General features: G+C 43.9%; 1 protein-coding gene across 4 annotated transcripts; it reads right to left on the bottom strand.

Annotated features, from left to right (window-relative positions):
- Window positions 1-2528: 2528 nt before the first annotated feature.
- Window positions 2529-22230, bottom strand: brpf1 (bromodomain and PHD finger containing, 1). 4 transcript variants are annotated; one of them, XM_036533232.1, is made up of 17 exons: window positions 22037-22230; window positions 21023-21466; window positions 19142-19950; window positions 16418-16607; window positions 15827-16114; window positions 15090-15604; window positions 14465-14630; window positions 14026-14157; window positions 13052-13180; window positions 10406-10787; window positions 9837-10133; window positions 8065-8343; window positions 7763-7910; window positions 7444-7577; window positions 7028-7143; window positions 6670-6824; window positions 2529-3533 (listed from the first exon to the last, which is right to left on the bottom strand). In XM_036533232.1, the coding sequence occupies exons 3-17, from the start codon at window positions 19906-19908 to the stop codon at window positions 3350-3352; spliced, it is 3882 nt and encodes a 1293-aa protein (XP_036389125.1). In that variant the 5' UTR covers window positions 19909-19950; window positions 21023-21466; window positions 22037-22230; the 3' UTR covers window positions 2529-3349. The 4 variants fall into 4 exon arrangements, with proteins under 4 accessions (XP_036389125.1, XP_036389127.1, XP_036389128.1 ...); XM_036533234.1 differs by having other exon boundaries at window positions 21087-21466; XM_036533235.1 differs by lacking the exon at window positions 21023-21466.
- Between the last annotated feature and the right edge of the window lie 1388 nt (window positions 22231-23618).

The following is a 23618-nucleotide window of genomic DNA, read 5'->3' as shown; positions in this document are numbered from 1 at the left end:
TCATAGTAGAATGATATAATTTTTACTTTGTATGACATTTTGTATGCATTATTGTGTTCTTGAAAAATCACCTTGAGGAAACAGTATGCATTTCCGATTTATCAGGGGTCACCTTTGGTCCATACCATTTAAGTGTTGAACATTACTGAAGCAGGTAATATTTAACACTACTCTTTAAACTTCACTGTTGCAGTGCAGTAGTTACAGCATGCAATAAGGAAAAACACAAGATGTGCATATGAACAATTACATATCTGAGTTTCTCTTGAATTTATTTCTCTTTTTTTTTTGGGGGGGGGGGGGGGGGGGGTTGGGGGATCCAACTATTTGTATGTTTATGCACATTGAAGTAGCAAGTGTCAGTGTACATCTGTAGTGTTTGTTGATGTACTGTAATGAGTTCACTTCAAAGGTGAACAGCCAGCAGAGGCCTGTTAAGCTCACAGCTCCAGAAAAGATTAACTCCATCTCTTGGCCCATTCACAGTAAGCCTGACATGTACAAAGCCCACGCATTACAACAATGCTCATCTGCTCACACTCTGCTTACACAGAACACGTGTGTGCGCACACATGTGCATGTGTGCGTGGAGCATCAGCCCTGAAACCTGCAGAACCAGTTTAAGAAGAATGACTCCAGTATGACTTCCTGTTGCTTTACCGTCACACCCTCCTCCTCCAGTCACAATACATTTGTTAAAAGGCTACTGCATTGTACTGCAAGCGGTTCGCCGTTTTTTTTTCCTGAAAAACACACCCTTCGCCTTACTACCATCTTATCTGACAAGTTTGCCAGGGAGGTGCTTCCTCCAAGTGCTGTAGAAGGGAAAACCAAATACACGTAAACCCAGTACATCTTAGAAATGACCAGCAGACTACGAGATATAGCAATGAGACAAACATGAAGTTGAATACCTGTGTTATAGTAAGGACCAGGTTTTCAAAAACACAAGTCAATCATGCTGTCAAGTAAGAGTAAAGCAAAAGTTATCAATAAGACAGCATGGCAGTTCCTCTTTCAGATGTGTCAAAATATTTGATAAACAAAAAGGATGACCTGGTACCTCCCACATACTGGCTATATTTTCATAGTTCATTGCCAGCTCCTGTCAATCAGACAGGAACACGAGAAAGAAAAAGTTTTATAAATGTTAAAAAAGTACAGCTATACTACCTATGAATAAAAAATAATTCATTTATTTTTCGTTTTTGTAATTCATTCTCTCGTGCCAAGAAGTTGTAAATGCAGCATCTTTCAAGGGACGTTGTACATTTAAGGTTTAATGTTTAATTAACAACTCTCACTGGACTGTTAATGGAAGCTGTATTTTTAGTAGTAGTGTATTTTCCATCTGGCAGTTTCTTGCTGAAAAGTGGAGGAAAAAAAGCAAAAATAAGTAACAACAAATGGAACAGTCAGCACCGATGGACCATGCTCCTGCCTGTCATACAGACAAATGAGAAAGAACCCAAGAGTACGCGCGTGGACAGATTTCACTTCATTGATTCATAAAATACCATCCCTGAAAACTGACAGTAAGTGCAAATTAATATACAGTAAGAAGTCACCTGACTGGCTGGCCTTGACAGGGATAACAGCTGTGTTAACAATGCTAGCAGCTGTGAAAGCAGTCCAGGGAGGGTAAAATAAGGCTCCATGATGTCTCCACTCCCTGCATAACGGCTAGCTGACAGCAGAGCCCGGCAGTGTTCACCAGGAGACCTGAACAACCAGCTCCAAATCATATTTACACCTTCGCCTGACGTCAGTTAAGCACAATATGGCTTTCTTATAACAGTAAAGCACAGATACTTATAAGCACCCACACGGCAGGCAAACTCACACGCCAGACAGATCCCACCACACCTGCCCCAACCCCCACCCTTCCATCCCATTGTCCCTCAACAATTAAAACACGTTATCCACAATCAACACTACACAGAGGTACAAAACTCAATTCTTTTTATTAAAGTCCTATCTTTTTTACTTTGTATTTATATATAAAAGTTCTAATACCATTGGCCTGAAACTAAGACAGAAGACGATAAAACCCTCTGGCTGACCACTGCCTCTCCAGTCCATTCAAAGGCAGGTCAGCCTTGCATTTTCTATAGCCACATTTAAATGATTCATCAACATTATTCATCAAAAACTCGCTGGTTCATCCAGGAAATAAAAATATAGACAAAATATCAAAAGCAAAAAACAAAAAAAAAAACAAAAGGAAACCGTCCCCACAGTGCAAGTGTTTTTTTTCCGGGGTTCTGAAATCCACTGACACATAGAAATCACAGAGAGACAAAATAAATAGACGTATGTGATCACAATGATTAGAATTCAAAGTGAGAGCCATGTTTCTCCGAGGTACTGCCATTACTCCATTAGCAGACAGAGTTGTGCAGATGGTGAGCTGGAGTCGTGGCTTGGTATAGTGTGATCACTGGTACAGCATACCCCTGGAGCATGTCTGTGTGAGGATTTGTGTATGAGTGTGTGCTTCTGTTATGTGAGTATAAAGTGTGTGTGTGTGTGTGTGTGTGTGTGCGTGTTTGTGTTTATGTGCATATTAGTGTATGTGACTGAGTGTGTGTATCCCTCCAGCGGTACACATCTGGACTTCTGTGTTTGGCTTGCCAGGCACTGTTTCCAATATTTCAGCTAAAGGGACACACACACACTCATACGAACCTGGATTGCAAGGAAATCTCAAAATCATAATTCTTTTTTGTCTGGTATTATGATTACTTCTTCATGCCTCCTAACCTTAAATACATATTTTACATAGATCAAATACCAACTTTGTATGTAAACAAGCATAAAGTATTTCTCTCTTTTTGCGATTCTGTGAGGCATACACACTCATTCACTTATTCTCTTTTACACACATACTGTACTGTGTGCTGTGCTACACAGCAGGGTTAATTCTGAGAAACCGCTCCATTCTGGAAAGGAAGAACGCCCTTGTAAATAGCTTACACTGGTCCTTTGTGAGAGCTATCATGGCCAGCCGACCTGTGGACCAGTGACCATACAGTTTAAAACAATCCAGAAGTGGGTAAGCAGCTTAAAATGCAAGTAGATCCTTTGATGATGCTCACAGCCATCTGCATTCACCCACTTCAGGTCCTGCACAGGTTTCTACTCTCAGGTCAATGGCGTTGCACTACACATTACACTGAAGCCAAGGGCATTAAAAAAACTGAGGGTTAGTATACAACTGGCTAAAAACCTTTGTCTATCCCTTCCATGATGAAAACATAGGGACAGCTCAGCTACACGTGAAGGTATGGAGATATGTGTGTGTGTGTGTGTGTGTGTGTGTGCCTTGTGTGACAGCATGCGTGTGTTATCAGTCAGTGTCGCTGGTGTCGCTGCTCTGCTCTCCCTGCACCTTGCTGCGGTGCTGCATGGCCCGATGGTAGGCCACTTGCACAGACTTGCGGATGTTCGACTTCCTGCCCTCCAGCATCTTTTCTTTGTCCAGCTCTGGCTCCACTCCCAGTGGGACCAGCTTGGAGCGGGGCAGCCACTGCCTGCAGACACACACAGGAGAAATTCTATGCAAATTTGTGTTTATGAACAGAAAAAAAATGTGTATGCAGTTTTCAAGTCGTAATTCATAAAATGCGTGCGTGACATACACACAAATTTACATTGATATACTTGGGTTTTCCTTTCACTGTGCACACACTCACGCACACACAATGCTCTTTATTAGCCCTACTTTGCAAACCTATTTGTCACTTATGTTCATGCAGTGTTGCCACCTTGAAATGAACCACTCCAAGCAATGTACACGAAACAGGTGTCAACTGAACATGATGGAAATAATAGCGTCCAATGTGTGAGCTGAAAAATGCAGAGTTGGACCACCTTGGCAGGGGTATGATGAGTAAAAACACTGTTTGCAGAAAATATTGTGCTGATACTTCAGCTTCATAACAGCGCTGGACAGAGTTAGACCTAAGGCTGGATGCCAGAAATCCCTTGTAATACAGCAGAGAAGTGAACAGGGAAACTGCCCTGTGCATCATCATCCCACAGTGTGACAGTGGTATGGTGCTCTGTAAGTGGCATATTATTATTACGATCATTAGTATTATTCAGTAATCATCACCCAAATCATACATTTATTTGGCAGACAGAATACTGGACAGACCTACAGAATACTGATTACTTTGTATAAGTGAAACAGCAAATATGTAGGCTTGGTCAGGATTCAATTTGTATCAGCACACATCTATAAAAGTCAATCTCACAACACTCCAAATACCCCAAGGAAAATCAAACAGCCATCAATAAATGCTTTAATTTGAAGTCCAAGCACAACCTGTTATCATTATTCTGCACTAAACTTATATCATGGAAACCGAAATAATTTGTATGGGGCCTCTTTTTCTTATTGTCCTCCTTTAAAATTAATTATTATACTATAAATGTGTTAACTGGATGCTATTTTTTGATGTTTTAAACGTTTTTTATGACAAGTGACAATGATGATTGTTTAATTGTTCATTTAAGAAAAGCCTTTTTTTTCATAAAGCCACTTTCTTTTCTAAACCCTGGTGTATGAAGCTTTGTTCTGTGGGTCTTCTTTCCAAATTACTGTGAATAAATGGTACTTTGTTGTGTGAAGACTTGTAAGCAAATGATAGTAAACGTGGGCATATGAAAAGTCATAAGACCCAATAGGATGTAAATTATCTTGCAGTAACCACACACCCAGTAGTGTGATAAGTACACAAAGCCCTGGGTTGCATTTCCCCTAGGACAGTGCATACCCTGGAGCACCTTATCATGCTTAGAAAATATGTCCTGAGTTAATAGCTACTATGTTTTAAATATATCCTGTCCTGTTCACCTCATTTGCTCAGACTCAAACATACCACAATAAATAATCATAATTCATCATAACATATATTCTATGCTCTATATAGCTACGGTTTGAGTTACACATGAGAATCATATACACCAATACTGTCAGCTAGTTACACTGACATTTCTATTTTGTTGTCATAAACACTTTCTGCATAAAAAAACATCCAGCTACTCAATTGGACAAAAAAGATATTCAGTGTAGAGGTACATAAAAAAATAGGTTTCCTTTAAATGACTTGCCATACCAAACTATCTGGCTTCAGACAAACTGCACATAGACTATTCCAAAGCAATGTCACTCAACATTTGCATTGTTGATTTATGTAACTTGGCCCTGTGTTTTTTCATCTTCCCTTCTGAATAAAAAACATGAGCACTATCAAAATGTACAGACCTAGCTAGTGAATAGCCAAGTGTTTTTGTTCTGCAGAGTGGCTTTCAGACCTGGTTTACACACACAGTTATCCTCTTGATAAATCACAGCTTTTGGATGGACAGTTTAAGATCAATTGTGACCATATATAAAATTTACAACTGAGGCTCATGGACCCAGAAACACTGCTTTTAACACACAAAGAGAAAACGCCATACATCATCAGATTATCTCTGACATTGTGAGCAAATCAACCACAGTGATGAGAATGATAAGCATCACTAGGGTATTTTGATGCAACAAGATACAGAAGTATTGACTCATCCAGTTAATCTGTACTGACATGTTGAGAAGACAATATGTAAAGATCTTACAAACAGGAAAAGGGTGTGTTGTAGATGTATTAGGTTGAAAAAAAGAGATACATAATGAAATGCTAAAAGCATATTCCAACAGAAACTGGGCTCTGCTATGGAACAGGAAATACCACTTACTGATATTTTACTTACTGTAAATTGCAGTTAGTGCTAAAAGTGTTATGCTTGTTTTACATTTTCTTCTACGTTCCTTTTATGTTCCGCATCAGGCTAACTCACCATGTATAATGAACTTTAGATGTTTTTGTGTTGCTGCATACACATTCTTGTTTGTATTAGAAATGAAAAGAAATTAAAGTAAAGATAAAATGTTTGATATTAAGGTCAATTCTGAACTGAATTACCCCACTTACACTCTTTTAGAACCATGAGTTTTGCTATCAGACAGCAACAACTTTGGCTTTTCAGATTTACTCACATTACTTTCGATTATTTTGATACTTAATACTTCAAAATATTTTCACATTTTATTTGTAGCTATCATCACCCCTGTGAAAAAAATGTACTATTTTACACTTTTTGACCAGGGCCCCTGCTTTTCCTGTGTCAGTTGAAGACAAGTAATTCTTTCCGCTTTGGACCATCTGTAAGTGCTCCTCGCTTACCAGAAATGACCCACTTTTGTTCCTTTGCAATGTCAGCTGACTTGTGCTCTCATTTTTGGATGCAGACACGCAGTTTTGTTCTGGTGTTAGCAGCTACGTCAAATCAACATCATTTTTTTTTTCTTAAAACAAATCCTTCAGATCAAAGTGGAATTTACGTCCATCTTTTTATGTTTTCATTAGTCAGGAGGTGCTCTCTTCTGGCACTACTGCACAATGTACATGAAGGATTACAGTGAGGCTTACACGTCCGTTTGCTTGGTGCATTCAGCGGACAGGTGAAAATGATGATTTTTAGATGAGTGACTGTTTAAAGCTGTTTGGGATGGAAAGCTATAAAATAGTGGTGACTGTTAACGAGGGCTGACAGGACGTGACATGCACAGTATAAAATGAATAAAAGTAATAGTAAACGGACATGAACAGAGAGACTAACCAGGTCCTCTTGTTGTCAAAAAACAGCACCAAGAAGAGGTGTTCCCTGGCCTCCTGGGTCATCTGCTCCCCTAGCTTCAGTACATCAACTGGGGGTACGGGTATGGGCACCCCCCGGTGAAACACCCCCTCACGCGGCATCTTAGGGTCGATGATCTGTGGGGAGTGCAGGTGGAGAGGATGGAGAGAGAAAAACAGTGAAAGAAAGTCACAGCATACACTACTTTAACATACAATATATACTGTATATACGCAAGGACGCCCTCTTGTGGCCACACATAATTTACAATGCAACTCCATTCCACAGAGTGCATGCGCGTGGTTATGGGCACAAGCCTGCGTATGTTAGTTTGTCTCACCAGTGCAGGGTATGATGGGTAGCCTCGACACTTGGCCCACACCAGATCCAGGGCGTCCAGTGATGTGTAGTCGTCTGAAGTCATCCAGCACCCGGATCTGCCACGACCTCGCACCACTGAAAACACACAAACGCACCATCTAAACAACACTGCTGTTTGTCAGTGCATTACCTTGAGAAGGGGCTCTATACAAGGAGCAGGTGCGCCTTCTCTGGAGGAGAGATTCTGATTCACCTCATGCCCTACATTTCCCCTCATGCCTGAAAACAGGAACTGTGGAAACAAGGCTACGGTACTGAGGAAAACCATGGAAACTGCATTCACGGGTTAACAAAAACCCACTGAATTACATTTCAGCATGTTGTCGTGCATTTCCTCAGATCTGAAAAACACTGAATTCCTGTTACATAACTCACTGTGTGACACACCGCGCCCCCCGCCCACAGAGTAGGACTCGTTCTCGGTTCCTGATGTCTCCTCGCTGCTATCCTCAGGGAAAGCTGAGCGGGAGAACGATGGCTTCCCACGGCCCTGCTTCGACGGAGTGGTGCTGGTGGAGAGGAGGGAAGTCGAGAGGAGGAGTGAGAAAGATGATCAGAACTTCAACACCAGAGCCACAGTCACAGTCACAGTCACCCTCCTACTGAAATCTCCCTGGCACATTTGGCTTGCTCACTCTATCCTCCCTGTCCAGCCTTATCTGAGACAGAGACTAGCTGCAGATAGCTGAGGTACCTGGTACGGTCGGAGGCAGCGCTGCTGCTGCTGGTGGTGGAGGACTCTGAGTCGGAGCTGGAGCGGGGCAGACTACGCTCGTTCCTGTACACGCGGAAGCTCTCTGTCACCGGCTGGTTGCCACCATCGAAACCGTTGCTGGGTAGGCCTGGGGGGGCAGTGAGAAAGTCAGGGCTTTGGGTGAAACAACCGTGCGCACCAGTATTCGCAGATTCCGCTGGGCACAGTGTGACACTTAACGACAGTGCTGAGCTTTGTAATGTGCTGGTTATGCAGGAGGGCGAGCTGCACGGGCTTCTCACCTGGAAGGATGTCGTCATTGTCGCTGTCACTCTCGGAGCTGGAGCTGGTGTGGGGGCTGCGGGGTCTCTTCCTCTGCCGCTGGGAGGACAGGAGGGGCAGCTGGGGGGGCCCTACGGGGCTCGGGCTCACCCCAGGCACGCCTTGGGATGCGTCCCTGTTCTTAGGGGGCCGGCCGGGCCTCTTGGGAGGTCCTACTGCTTTGGGGTTCTTCTTGGAGAAGAGTACAGAGGTGCGGCGTCCTACCTCTGGGGCCAGGGCAGAGGAGGAGGCACTCAGGTCTACAGAGAGCGAGAGAGCGAGAGAGCAAAAGAGCGAAAGAGCGAAAGAGCGAGAGAGGGGGAGAGAGAGAGAGAGATAGAGAGAGAGGTAGAGAGAGAGAATGCACTTTACATATGCAGTATCAAAAATTTTCTTGTGATAAAGGCTGACACATTTTTATGATTCACTGCATTTTATGATTCATAAATGGGTTATCGGGGCTTTTATCAGCATGACCACAACACTGCCACCATTTGCATTTCACTTAAGCGATTAATAAAATCAGTAGAAAATAGTAAAAACACCACCTGCTCCTCTGTAGTATAAGGCCAGCGTTACTTCATAAATCTGTACGCATGTATTTTTGTGCACCACATCTGGAAATGTGGTGGTGACTTCTTATTGTAAATGATGTTCAGTAAAACCTGCTCTTAAGTGTTTTTTTTTTTATTACATTAGACACTCAAATCGCAACTTGCAGTCACATTACGAAAAAGTTCTGTTCACAGTAAGTGTAGTGTGTAGAGCATTTTTATAATAGCCAGCTTGACAACGTTAAGTTTAATGGATCAGAATCCAGTATACAATGAATTGTTAGTTGCTGCTACTTGCCGGCAAATTAATGACAAAGAGTTAAGCTGGCTGATACAGGAGCAGTCCTCATTCAGATGCTACTTCATAAATTGGGATATATCAGTATATGCTACCCTCATATTATCTATATCTATATATACATAGTTTTTTATTAATATGTGTGTATGTGTATGTGTATGTGCGTGTTTGTAAGACACACAGATGCTACAACAACCCCTAATGAACACACACTATAATACACACATTCAGTAAGGGCACAATACAGTGTCCTGTGCATGGGTGCTGTGTATCGTGGGTACAGATGCTAATTTGGGTCGCTATATCAACACTGTTTTGTGTCCAGCAAAATAAAACTGATCAGAAAGAAAGTAATGATACAATTGTATTTAAGGATTCCCAGATAGGACACTTAAGTGCAACATGGTAGTCTCAACAGTCAAACAACCCAGAAAGCTATGTCAACAACCTCCACTGGGGGTAATTTAGCAAGAAGATATGCAAAATATGTAGGCGCTGCATATTCACAGAACTTGCATTGCTAGCCACAGTGTATACCACATATTTATTTTTGGACAGGAAAACAAGCATATCAACTTCCTCAAGTAGGTAGGGCTTTGCACTTACATTTCTTTATTTCAGACAGTTGAGACAGTATACTGAGAACTGACACAACAGCAGCTGAGGGCTGCAAACACTTTCTCTGTTTCACTGTATTAACTTTGTGAACAATAGCAGTTGTTCTATGGGAAAGCCAACTGAGTAACCCAGAGTTCCACCTTTGCTACAGCTTAAGGTTTTTGTGAATGATCACTAATAAGCAATGGCACACAATGGGCAGAATACATTCCAGGCTGCTGAAAACTTTCCAGTATGAATGCTGGAAGTCATGCTGTGTGCAATGCAGTGTGGTCAGTCTCACCCTTGCTGCTGATCTCATGACTGCTGCTCTCTCCTCCCTCGTCATGGCGGGGGGTGCAGGAGGGGTGGTGGTGGGGGACAGAGGCGCCCCGATCGCCGCTGCCTCCTGAGTCCCGGGTCCCGGGGCCGCTCCCGCCTTCTCGCTGATGCGCCAGCTTGCGTTTGATGACGGTCATCTCCTTGCGCAGGGCCTTGGCCCGCCGCGACTGGCCGATGCTGTGCTTCCCGGCGCTGACATCATCCAAACGGGCCTGCAGGACGCGCAGCTGCTCCTCCAGGGGGAGGCGCCGGCGATTCTCTGGCAAAAACAGATCAGCGAGAGAGCATGCATGAAAAAGAGCAAGCAAGAGAGAGTGAGAAACAGAGAGAGAATGACAGAGAAAAATAGAGAGAGAGAAACGTGAGAGAGTGAGAGTGAGCGAGAGAGAGAGAGAGAAAAGTGAGAGAGTGAGAGTGAGCGAGAGAGAGAGAGAAAAGTAAGAGTGAGAGAGAGAGAGATCCAGTGAGGAAAATGTGGGAGGTTGTGTACAGGAAGCGGACAGCCATCTCACAGCACTGGCACACACTCACCATCCTCGGTGGAGGCAGGAGGCCTCTCTCTCTCCCGGTCCCTCTCTCGCTCCCTGTCCCTGTCCCTGTCCCTGTCCCGGTCACGCTCGCGCTGCACCTCTGAGCTGGGCTCCCGGGGCAGGTGCATGCCGGTGTCATAGTCGAAGCCAATCCGCTCAGCCTGGCGGCGGGCCTGCCTGAGCACAGCACCACCTGTCTCCCGAAGGCGCAACGCGGCCCGGTAGAACACTGTGTCCTTGGCATTGTACTTGAGGCAGTTGTTGACTATGAGGCCGAAGTCGGCCTCAAATGCCTCAAAGGTGAGGTAGCGGTGGGACTCCAGGCAGTTCCACATGGTCTGGAAGTCCATAGGACGCTCGATGTGGTCCAAGTAATCAGGGACCTTGAGAGAGAGAGGAAGAGAATTATCAGAACAAAGACACATCTGTGAAACAGGAATGATCAGATAAAGATTACCAGACCCCTCTGGACCTCACAGTTATTGAGCAACAGCTACATGAAAAGCTGAAGGCCCTGCAGACCAAGAAAGCCTGTTAACTCAACAGCATCTCCAATGAAATACATCAGCTATAAGCTACAGGAGGTGCCACTTAAACTCCGATTTGCTTCTGAGTGTGCACTTTCAATCTAACATCTTGAATCAAGGACCGAAACCCTTATCTTCGAGAATAGAGACCAATTCCACTCACACGTTTACTGAGGTATTTGTATGAGCAGTTAACTGGGGGAACGTATTTTGTAGTATTATAAATACATGCATTGTAAACCTTTTTGCAACAAACACAATGTCTGTAAAACTCAAACTGGGTTTTCACAATATCACACAACTGAATTAGTTTAGCTCAGCATGCTCATTTTTCAATATATCAACCAAATGCCAACTGAAGCCCCTGGTTTCACCCAAGAGAAAGGAATAAAATTCTTGCACTACACCAAAGACTTGGTTCTTCTGTTATTCACAGAACAGGGACTGCAGTGTGCCTTGGATCTGCCTGGATAAATTCCATCAGTTTTTAACATGACAATAAAGATGAAAAAAGATATTTCAAGAAGATCCAGTTCTCAGGGTAAAAATACCACCTCACAAGAGGACACTAATCATTTGTAAACTTGAAATTTTTCATTCAGCAAATTGCACTATAATCCGGGGAAATCTGGGATCTGATTACAGTACAAGATTTTAAAAAATGTGGCAAACACCCCACAAGAACCCTGCACACAGAGTTCTTTGAACACCCTCCATGTAAAGGGCAGTACAGGCGGTGCCTACTTTTAAAAGCATCCACAAGCTAAAGGCCATATCATTTTAGATTTATTTAAAAAACAGCATCCCCCCAAAACTAGTACTGCAAAGCCCTAAAATGACATAGAGCTGAGCCAGAGAAGAGCTCTGCTGCTGTCAGCCAGCTGGTACTGAGGTTACCTACTAACACCAAGCAACATCAAGGCAGCACAAAAGCAACAAATACAGCTTTAATCAAATGCATCATGACACAACACAAACAAAACTAAATCACTTACTGGAACACATGCACAAAAGGAAACTGGCATGCTACTGGGCCCTAAAAAGAGAATAACCCTTGGCAGGCTACCTGACCACATCAAACAAAAAATACACAACAAGCACTGCCTGACCATAGAGAACAGCTGTGACAGGCAAACCTGAGACAGAAAAAGTAGATGAATGGCTTTCAGAAAAACTGGGGACTAGCCTGCAACCAGCTGGGACAAAAGCCTTAGTCAAATCAGCAAGCCATGCAAATATATTCCTCAGTTGAGAATCATATCACCAACTTACGCTAAAAAAGCTAATGAACTTCTCTGTACATTTAGAATGCCCTTGACCAGGCTAGCAAACTGATTACACCACTCTTCTATTCATTAAGTCACTGTATTGAATGCTAATGTAATGAATGTCCACACAGTCAGATTATTAGTTATAGTTTAAGTCAATCTGATCATTCATACTATATACTCAAATATATATTGTGAAGAAAAAGCATTACACCCTCAAAACTCACTCTTGCTCCTACTAAGGCATGCCTTGTAAAAGTGATGAAGCTCACTTCCCCTTGATGTGAAACCTCAAAAGAAGGTACCTAGCATCACACAGTTTGGAGTTTTTTTTATATCTTTGGCAACTGTGGCAGATGTGGTTCCCAAAAATTACAGCTAGATAAAAGTAAAAAATTAACAGGGTGCAACCTTGTTGGATGTACAATCATCTAATCTTAAATATCTGCTTTCATTTTTGTTTGTCAGTACACTAAGCAGGACTCAACTTACATTGTCACAATTCATAAATGCCAATAAAGGTAATATCCAGTCCTACACTGACTGTAGGATACTGGGTTATACAAGTCTATAAGTCAGACTAATGTAAGTAATATAATAACTTGCGAATAACCACATTAACGTAAATAGTACACTACTGGTCAAAAGTAAGGTAAATTTCATGAAAATCACTGACATTTCCGTACTAACCCAATGTAAAGTCTGAGAGCTTGTAAAGAGGCAATACAAACAGCAGGTCTGGTTAATGCCATCAGAATGTACATGAGGGATGTATGACCCCCCACCCAGCGGTGTCAGTGAGAGACAGGACAGGCCTTCAAAAGCAGAGGCGGGTGGACAGGCGTTCGGTACCTCGGCCAGCGGGACGGGCTCGGCGAAGAAGTGGCTGGTGTCTCGGTCCTGCAGCTGCTCCAGCGTGCTGCGCAGCAGGATGAGGAACGGCGTCAGCTGCATCTCCAGAGCCTGCTGCTGCACCTTGATCTGTGCAGATAATGCGGGCACGCGTTCACACACTGCCTGACAACACAGCTGGTGCGCCCTGACCTGCGCAGATCACTGATACTGGCAGACTGCGCAGCCAAACAACTGCTTCATCTGGATCTGTCCCACAGCGCAGTCTTTAAGCGCACAGCCGTGCACACAGACCCTGCAACTCTATAACTGTGGCTTGCACATTGTGGCGTTTTTAAAGGAGAAAATTTCATTAAACAATGAAATTAGTAAGTCCCTCTTTACTAAATATATGAGAGCCATCCAAAGCTTTGTCTCAGTTGCCTACCATTTCACATAACTAAACGATGAAATATATAGTACATACAAGCCACACATGGAAACATCCTTGAACATTTTTTTCTACAGGATTCTTGGTGTCTCTCAGGAATCAGAGAACAACCAAAATTAAAAACAGTTTTATGGAAAGGGTTTTGCATTCAGCACTGTCCAGCGAAGACTGTTTCAGACTGAGGTAAGGTTGACTTGTGTCATCAACAACAGCAGGACAGTCAGGTTCTAGGATTTAAGAGCATTATCCAGAATGCCGGTAAGTTATATGCAGGTAAGTTATAAATGCATTTACACAATTGTAAATGTGAACTTCTATTGTCCTTCAACATCTTCCCACAGAGCTCCCTGACATATTGTACTATTAGGGTGGTACTCCAATCATCCGCGACTCCAGTAAGATAGAAATGTAAAGCTAAGATACACCGAATGCTGAACTCTTAGCTGTTTCTCTAAGTGTAAAGCTCCCTATTTGAGCAGAGGCACAGCTGCCCCGCAGGACTCTGTGGGTGTTCCTTTCGATTGTGAAGAACACAACGTCTCACCGTCTCCCTCTTGAGCTTCTCCCTCTTGCGAATGAGCTCCACCAGCAGTCTGGCCCTCTCCAGGTCATGCCTCAGTCTCTGCCAGGCTTTCAGCTGCTCCTTCAGGGCTGCGTGCTTCTCCTCACTGTCCCTCTGTCCACAGGCACACACAAACAAGTCTCTGCATCAGTGTAATGATTAATGTACTGTCTCATAATGATTTGCAGTGACCTTTCTGCAAGGACAGTGTATAAATAAGCAGTACAGATACTGGGAATGTACACAATACACAGAAACAGTGGCGATAGCTGCAGTGTGTGAAGAGATGGCTGTATGGGCAGTTAGATTTTACAGTAATTCAGGGATTTTTCTAAACCAGAAAACAGGAACATAGTGGTACCCTAGAAAGTATGTTCCTTGAACAGGGGACTGTGTAGAAGCACAAGCGCTGGATACGTACGATGGGAACCTGCTCTGCATTGCGCTGCGACTGCAGGTGGGTCTGCAGGCGGCGCAGTAAGGGGACTCCATTCCGGCTCTGCCGCTTCAGGGTCCAGTAGCTGTGCAGTCGCTGCATGAACTGGCTCTTCCTGGGGACCGTCAGGCGACTGGTGATTTTGCTGAGCCTGCAGGGGGTGTGAAAGGTAAATACAGACATGATTTTAGACAAAGTTATAAAATAAATACTTGCGTATGAGAAAGACTGAGCACATTCTGAGTCTGTAACGCAAGAAGGAAAACTTTCTTAACTGTGTGTGCGTGTGTGTGGCAGTGCTGAACTTGTGTGTGTCTGTGGCAGCACTGTACGTGTGTGTGTGTGTGTGGCCGTGCAGTAAATGTGTGTCTTTTTGTGTGTGTATGTGTGTGTGTGTGTGTGTGTGTCAGCACTGTACATGTGTATGTGTATGTGGCAGTGCTGAACTTGTGTGTGTCTGTGGCAGCACTGTACGTGTGTATGTGTGTGTGTGGCCGTGCTGTAAATGTGCGTGTGTGTGTGTGTATGCGCGCGTGTGTATGTGTGTGTGTGTGTGTGTGTGTGTGCGTGTGTATGCACACATGTATGTACGTGCGTGGCAGTACCATACCTGTGTGGGGGTATGCAGGGCACTGACACAACAGGAGCGGCCGCTCGCTTCTCCGCCAAGATTTTACGGGCTCTCTTCATTTTGAGGCGGGACTTGGCCTTCGCTCGCTTCACCCGCTCAGAGCTCCAGCCTTTGGAGTCCTCGTCGTGGGGGCCTGGCTCATCCTCCTCCTCCGGCTCACCCTCGCTCTGGGAGGAGTTCAGACTCGCCCCGCCCACGCCTCCCATGGGCCGCATGGACCCGGGCGGAGTGTGGATGTCACAGTAGGCCGTTTTGCGCACGCTGAACGAGGTCCCGTTGGCACCGGTCTCCCTCACCGGCTCCATCTTCATGTAGAGCCCTGCCTGCTGAGCGCAAGTGACGTGGAAGGCTGTGTAGCAGTTGGCCTTATGGCACTGGATGCAGGCACCGGAGCCGCGCTGCTTGCAGATGTAGCAGGTGAGCTTCCAGCGTGCCGGGGGGATGTGCTCGATGCTGTCGATGGGCTCCAGGAACACTGTGTTGGCAAAACAGACCTGCACGGGGACAAACAGTTTCAGCACCATTACCCTCCTCCCAACAAAGGGCAAGATGATGGATATGCCTGAAGAGTGAGATATATGAACATTAAGTCATGAAAACTAGTTTTTAAGAAAAAAAACGCTCATTTAAATACTTGTGATCATACATGAAAGTTCGCATTCCTTGATTTTGTGAAGACCTGCGCAAGCAGCTCTCGTTCTCAGCGCTCCGCTCACCTCTGGGATCCACAGCGCGCACACCACATGGGCCCAGCGGGCGTCGTCTGTCTGCTTGAAGGCCCCGCCCTTGTTGGGGCAGAGCGCGCAGTCGACGGCGCGGGAGGGGGACTGGAGGCAGCGCCGGCACAGCCACTGGCCCTCGGGGATGTAGGGCACGCCGTAGCACTCCTGGTGCACCGCCAGGTTGCACATGTCGCAGAAGAGGATGACGTTGCTGTTCTGGCACTCGCCGTCGTTGCAGATGCAGCACACGGCGTCCTCGTCGATCAGGGTGCTGGGGTCTGCCTGGGTGGGGCAGGAGGGGTGCATGTTAGGCCTCTGCTTCCACTGGCTTCAGTTCCATTGCAGCGCTGCTGTGCCTAGTGAACAGTTTGCTACAGTATGAAACCCTGGTTCATGTCAATAAAATAAATAAAACGCATCGGAAGGGCTTAAAGCTGACCCAGACGCATTGGCATAACACTGTACAGCCTACAGCTGCAGACACGACATCGCATTACATCGAAAGAACCACACTGCTTCAGCTAAACACAGGAGGACGCCTGCATTGCACAGGGCGGGTGTCTGTGTCAGGGTGGGGCGCCACACCTTGTTGTGGCTCTCAAAGTAGGACTCCTTTTCCAGTCGATCCATCAGGTATTCGAAGATCTCCTGGGGAATGGGCGCCACCCCGTCGCTGCGCCGCTTGTCATTCATGATGTCCAGCCAGATGTAATCTTCCTCATCGATGTCATACTCTACCTCCTCATCCAGCTCCTCAACCGATTTGTCAATATACCTAACATGAGGGAAGAGAAGACACGCTGTTAGGGACATGTCAGGGACTGAGATATACAGAGAAAAGAACAAGAAAAGCTAGACAAGGCTATAAGAGGTTTCAGATCTAGTCTTCAAGTCACGAGCTAGGGATGCACCGATTTATCGGCCGTACATCGGTATCGGCCCGCATTCGCCTTATTGACTGCCATCCGCCTATTGGCAAATAAGAGGACATTCACCGACGACAGTGGCCGATGTTTATCTGTTTTGTCGCATCAATTTTGCGCTGGCTAAATGTGTTGGTTATTTACAGTCTGACTCGGACAACAATAGCCTACCCAGCTGCAGATTCGGAGAAGATCCAATAGGTGGTACTATAATTAGCCTTATTCACATGGCGGCCTTTTTGCTCTTACGTCACGCTCAGGGTGGGAGCAGGGTAACTCTTCAGTCAGCATCTATGGCAAAGTGGACCAAAAGTTTGACATGTGTCTGTATCTACCTTTTGAAAAAACAAAACAAAAATGAGCAGATGGGTCATCAAAGACCCCTTAAAGAATTCAAAAGAGATACAGTTGCTGGATTTAAAGTTAAAAAAAAAAAAAACATCAGTATCGTCATCAGCTATCGACCAAATTGTTTAAAATAACATCAGTATTGGTATCGGCCCAAAATTTCACAATCGGTGCATCCCTAACATAAACGCTGGATAACAACTTTACATGGCTTTGTCATTTTAAGCGGAAGATCACTTATGACTACAATGTCTGCAGTGAAGACTCTTCAATGTTGTCATTAATGTATTATTTCATATTAATTGATTTCTCAGGAAGACTTTACCACGCAAAACATGCAAAAACTTAATCCTCACTCTAGGTATGCTTGCTTCAGTGCAACAATTCATTAAAAAACATCAAATATGAAGTTGTCAGTTCTTTATTTTATGACATTTAAGTAACATATAAACCATTTTATACGATAAACGGTGTTAAGAGTTGTTGCGACATACCACATACCTACACAGCACTGAGTGGTGAGTCATTTTCAGGGTGTCTGTAGTCGCTTTATTAGTCAGTAGTTTAATCATTTAGTGTGTAATTTAGTTGCAGTACCATCCTCTTCTATAGGAAAACTGAAGAGGATCTATTATAATCCACCACTGCATCGTGACATGCACCAGTCAACACTTCTACCCATCATTCATCTCATTAAGTGATGCATTTGTGCATACTTGTGTACATTTTCTTGGCTCGTCTTTCACAAGTTCATTTTATGGTGAAATGAGTGACTAGGTTACTCCAGTGGAAACTAAAGAGGATTTTCTCTGCTTTACAATCCCGATGTGTCCCATGTGTCTACACATTTGCGCATTATTTACAGACTTCTGTGTGAGCATACACCTCCCCCTGCATTTGCTTGGCTTCTCTTTCACAATTGCATCTGCATACTATAATTCACACATATAAGGAACACTATTAAACACAAAGTTGCTTTAAAGAATAGAGCGACCATGTGTTTTTATTTCGAACAGTACATTTTTAGTGTATGACTCAAGGTGCAATTTATGGCAATACTTTCACTAACAGGCATTTCTGCAAAAGTCTATGAACCAACAAATAATGAACATGTTTTTTTAGATACGAGTGATAAAGTAATGCGTGTTTGGTTTTTTGTTTGTCTTTTTGCATTTTTGACGTTTTCCACCCCTAACTTTTGAATCAATTGAACTTTTGAAGCAATTGTACATTGGAATTGTCTCACTGCAACATCCACAGTCCTTGGGAAACAGCGCTGGAGGGTAGTAAAAGCAATCCTCAAACACATACGTACACCAAACACGACTATTTTTCACAATGTAAGTCCCACAGTGCACCAGGAGAGCACATGCTGTATGTGGGATAGGTGCATTCTCTGCTGTTATGTGAGTAACTCATAGGCACCCAAACAAGTTACAGTGCCAAAGAGTGCAAAGCGGGAACCCTGGCTGATGGAACTCACCCTAGCCTAAACTACGCCAACTGTGTACCACCCTCTATGGTCTCCCAGTCATTGTTGCTGAATGACTCAGCTCAGACTTGAACCTGGATCTGAGCTACAAGACTCTGAGCTTGCAAGGAAAAAGCACCTTAACTGTCTAAACTACTCAGGGGCCAAACTTGGAGTGTTGGATGCTGAAAGTGCTTTTGGTATTCATGATTGCTCAAACACATTGGACAGTCCATAACTGTGCTGCAGGTTGAAATTTGTGTGACATCACACACCCCTTCAAGTATTCTGCTAGTCAAGTGCTGCCTCTCTACGTGGCCTTTTAGTCTCCACCTAAGTGCCACAAGAGTAAAAATAATTGAAGTTGTTTACAATATGATTACCCCACTAGGGGCTCAATGTGGAAACTATACCACCATCTAGAGAGTTGTGGGTTAACATTCAAGTGCACAGAGAGCTGTGTGCGAGGCTCAATGATCCTGCGGATGCAGGTTTGCTGCAATCATAATACTGCATCATCTTTTAACGATATCAAAGTGTAATTTGCAAGGATGAAACATGGCTGACCTGTAGTAAGAGGAAGGCCGTGGGGGGGCATCTGGCCTCTCCTGGTCAAGCTCGCGGTATACCACCTCGGGGAGCTTGATGGCAGGTCCAGCAGGGTTGCTGTGGGTGTGATGGTGAGTGGAGCCGCTGTCCTTCTTCTTCTCTTTGCTCTTATGCTTGCCAGACTTTGGTGTGGTGGTGCCTTTGCCTCCGTTAGTGGCAGGGGTGTCTGGCCTGTCTTTGTTGCCATTGCCCCCTGCCTCACTCCCTCCCCCGTTTTCCCCTCCATTACAGCCTCCTGACCCACCCCCAGCACCCGAGGGAGGGTCCTCGCCAGCACTCTCATCCTCTGACACCACATCCAAGTTCTCAAAGATGCTGATGCGGTGGATTCTGCCCTGGATCTCCAGCTCCACCATACGCTGGGCCTGAGCGTAGGTCATGGCCTCTCGACTGGGGGAGTGGGACCGCTCCGAGCGCTCTGGGCTTCCAGGAGTCATGCCCTGGGCTCCGCCTCCAAGTCCACCTCCTTTCCCCCCACCCCCGCCTCCACCTCCTTCCCCATCATCTGTCCCTCCTCCTTGTACTCGAGGTGGACGACCCTTCCTCTTGCGCTGGGGTGTGCCCTGAGCTGGCGGTGGATTGTCGTGGTCATAGTGGTAGAGGTGGTATTCAATCCCACTGTAGCTCTTGTAAACCTTGCGGCAGCTTTCCACAGGGCACTCATATGGGGGCTTGGTAGCCCGAAGGTTGTGGCAAAAGGTCTTGACATCAAAATCCAGCCCCATTGCACCAATAACTGCTGCTGGGACAGAAGCTTCAGTTTACATCTGTAGAACAGACAGAGAGACAGAGAATGAGAGAGAGGGAGATGCAGACACATTACCCTGAGACAACTTGACTTTGATGAAAATTAAACACAAACTCACATCCAAGGGTTAAAGACCTGAGATGATCTCACACACTTCACTGACCTGAGCATCCACACTGCTCATCTATCATTTCAAATAGAGGTTATGAAATTTTTTTATTAACTACAAGTTAAACCGTAGAATAAAACATTGAAGATTAATATATTTTTCCCTGCTCCATCTGATCTTCACAATTAGATTTTGAAGGATGTTGTACTACATTTAACTCACTGAATGACGTCCAGTGTTTACTTTTTTGCTACAAAGTAGCTGTCAGTGACGACCGTTTAGCTTGTCAACACCATATGTAATATAATATCCCCGACAACAATTAGTGAGCTAATTATACTGAAGGGATAATTTGGCAGTTTTATGGCTAATAACAAATATGCAGAAAATAACGTGTTTAGTAACCATTTTGTACAGACTTAATATATTGCCAGTGGATGGAGATTGTAATGTTGTTGATTTTCAATACATAGTTAATTTCTGTGCCAAGACATATGCCGATAGATAGAATTAAAAATTGTCACACAATGAATATCAAGGTGTTACAGCCAACAGGTGGCGCGTGGCTACCCGTCGAACAATTTCACCATGACAACTAAGGTAGGCTACCTAACGCAGTACAATTAAGTCAACAATTTTATATCACTAACATAAAACTAAACGTATTTTACATACGCAATAAATATCTCAGTGACTCTATTACACGAGGTATTGTGACAAATCAAGTAGTCGGGCGAAAGTTACCGCATGAGAACAGATCAGATGGTTAGCTATCTGTAGATGGTCCTCCGGGTATCCAAGACTAACTTAGCTGGTATTTCATAGGTTCGTCAGCTAGCAAGCACTAGAACAGTTTTAAAAGAATCAGATATACTTAACCAAAGTAGCTATGAGTGCTGCACTAAGCAAAACAGATATCTAACCACGAAAACACAGCTAGCCACCTAAATGAAGAGGCATAAATTAGGCTAACGTTACTCACCGGCTCCAACCAGTTTGACAGTTGGGTACCTCACGCACGTGGAATCATTATTTTTCAAACTGACCTTGCAGTGATGCCTTCGGTGTTGATGCCGATTCCAATATTGATGAATTATCTTAATGTTGTTGCTCCAAGATATTCTTAATCCCTTTTTACTTCCAAAACAGTTAATGCCGTCTAATTAAAACTGTGCTGCCAGATAGATGTCACAAAAAAGGAAAACCACAGCAGGGGTAGTTTACTACGAAGAGAACAGCTTGTTTATCATAAAGTATCAGTCTTGCTGGGTGAGCAAAGCTGTGTATTTACGACAGTAGCTAACGTTGCTACTGCAGCTTATCCTTTTCTTGTTGGCCTCGCGTCGATACACAGTTGTTTTTCCCCCACTTCACGTGCCCAAGATCTCCCTACAAGACATCTCATTTATGAGTGTAATCGCGGCTCCTTGAAAATAAGAGGGGAAAATGACTAGTTAGGTGGGTGGGATTAAGTTAACTACATGAACATTGTGACTGAAAGACACTGTTACAGATCCAACGCGTGCACGGCAGCACTGTACAGTACCGACAAAAGGGAGGGCTTGCTACATTGTTTTCCCTCTGCACTATGAAAGACTCTCCTCTCGAACGCTAGCTGGCTAACCCACCCTACCCAGCTACCACACTCGCCAGTCGAATGTGATTTTAAAGACGTGTTATCCGAGGTAAACAGACTCCTTCAGATTGAAGTAGCAGATTTAAAATTGCTGTGTATTTCTCAACAATCTGTTTAAGTCGTTAGGCGAACGTAGAGGGATTAGCTAGCTAGCATTCTGTATCCTGATAGCAGAGTGGCTAGCTCGCTACATAACAACCTACAAAGGCTTCCACAAGACACGAATACCTAATACAATGACAGTTATTTTAAATTTTAGTATACACCCATCAATAAGGTACATGTGCACCCACATTGCCCTCAATATCTATAGACACAATGCACCCAGTAGCCTATGAATTAATGAATAATAGCACTTACTACTCCAGGTTCATTCTGCTTGCATTGTAAAAATCTGTCACAGGGTCAAACGACTAGGCTGTATGTTCTCAAAGCAGGTTAGTGTATAAAATTAAATCACAACAAATGAAGAAAAATCCGAGATAACAAAACTGGAATCCCCAAAATCAGAACGATTTCATTGTGAGGAGAATAATACAGGAACTCAACGAACAAAAGGGAAGCCACCGCTGCTTACGCCATGAGCGCGTGTAGGCACTTTCGACAAACATAAAATGGTTTATCTCACGCTGTCTTTCGTCTTAAAACACACATTAAAGCTGAGAACAGATTGCTATTACTAATTTTATGTTAGCTGCGATATAGATTCGATGCATCTTAAAACAAATTCACATAAAAGCAGTCTGTTTCTTTAGTGTTTATTCTCCTTTCTTTTGAAATCCAGTATCGAATCTAATGTTTTGTTTCACACTGTAAACGAATTCCTGATCTAGGCCTATTAATGTTGGTAATATATATGGAAAACTTGTTCTGTTATTCAACTCATTTAATTGCAAGATTTTATTGTCATTTGTAATAACCCCAATACGTTATTTCGAGTCGAAGCGTTGGGGTTTCTCTGATTCTCTTAAGTCGAATCGGCTAATGTGGATATTTGAGTTAAACTGACGGTGGTCTGCGCATTTGCGCCACAAATTTGAATATCTGCAGAGTGGGTTGAGATCTTACGGTTTTGCTATGTCAACGCAGAGAGGAAGGTTGGAATCGAGGCATTTTTCCTTTGCCTCACGCCCAGCAGTGCTGGGAATGTAATACATACAGATGCGGAGTAGTAATAATGATGAATAATGAGCGGTGCAATTTGCATTTAATCACTTAATCGGCAGTAGGCGTATAGATTTTAATGGTTTGGTGTTTTTTCACACTTGCACCTGAAAAGTTACCATTTTGTATTGTGTATAGCGAGAGGGACTTTCTCCTTTATCGAGTTAAACGGTAAGGGTTTAAGGACTGCATGTCATCAAAGTGCAGTTCGTGCCTAATAATTTCATTCATGGTGGAGGGAAGTGACCATAGTGTGGTTATAATATGGTCAACAGGGTAGCGTAGGCTATTTTAAGTCCGTCACCATGTGGTTTTGTGCCTCCTCATTTTGTCAGTACAATCATCTGAAAGGCTATTGCTGGTTGCAACATGCCTCGTATATAAAACTATATATATTCATCTTTCACTGTAATGTGTATTTGACGTTATCGTAAAATATTGTATGGTACATTTACATTTACATTACATGGTATGAATTTAAAGCAGCTAATGACTTCATCACTGTTTTAAAATAAAGTTTTCTGCTGTCCCGTTGAGTGATTTGTGGTTGACAGCTGCCATTCCACTCATGTTATACATTATTTGACCATTAACGTAGCGTGGCTAATGCTAATGAAAACTGGATTGAATGTCCATTACAAGTACCTACCTACATACCTCACTACATAGACTTTCAGTGGAAGCTGAGGTGATTTTTGGTTTCTTGGATGAAATTTTGTGTCTGTGAACATGTTTATTCCACCATTCTACGCTCCCAATTGTGTCATTCATGACACAA

Source organism: Megalops cyprinoides, chromosome 7 (genome assembly GCF_013368585.1).
Source record: "Megalops cyprinoides isolate fMegCyp1 chromosome 7, fMegCyp1.pri, whole genome shotgun sequence".
Lineage (NCBI taxonomy): Eukaryota > Metazoa > Chordata > Actinopteri > Elopiformes > Megalopidae > Megalops > Megalops cyprinoides.
The sequence above is the reverse complement of the archived record's forward strand: the minus strand, read 5'-3'. Positions and strand labels throughout refer to the sequence as shown.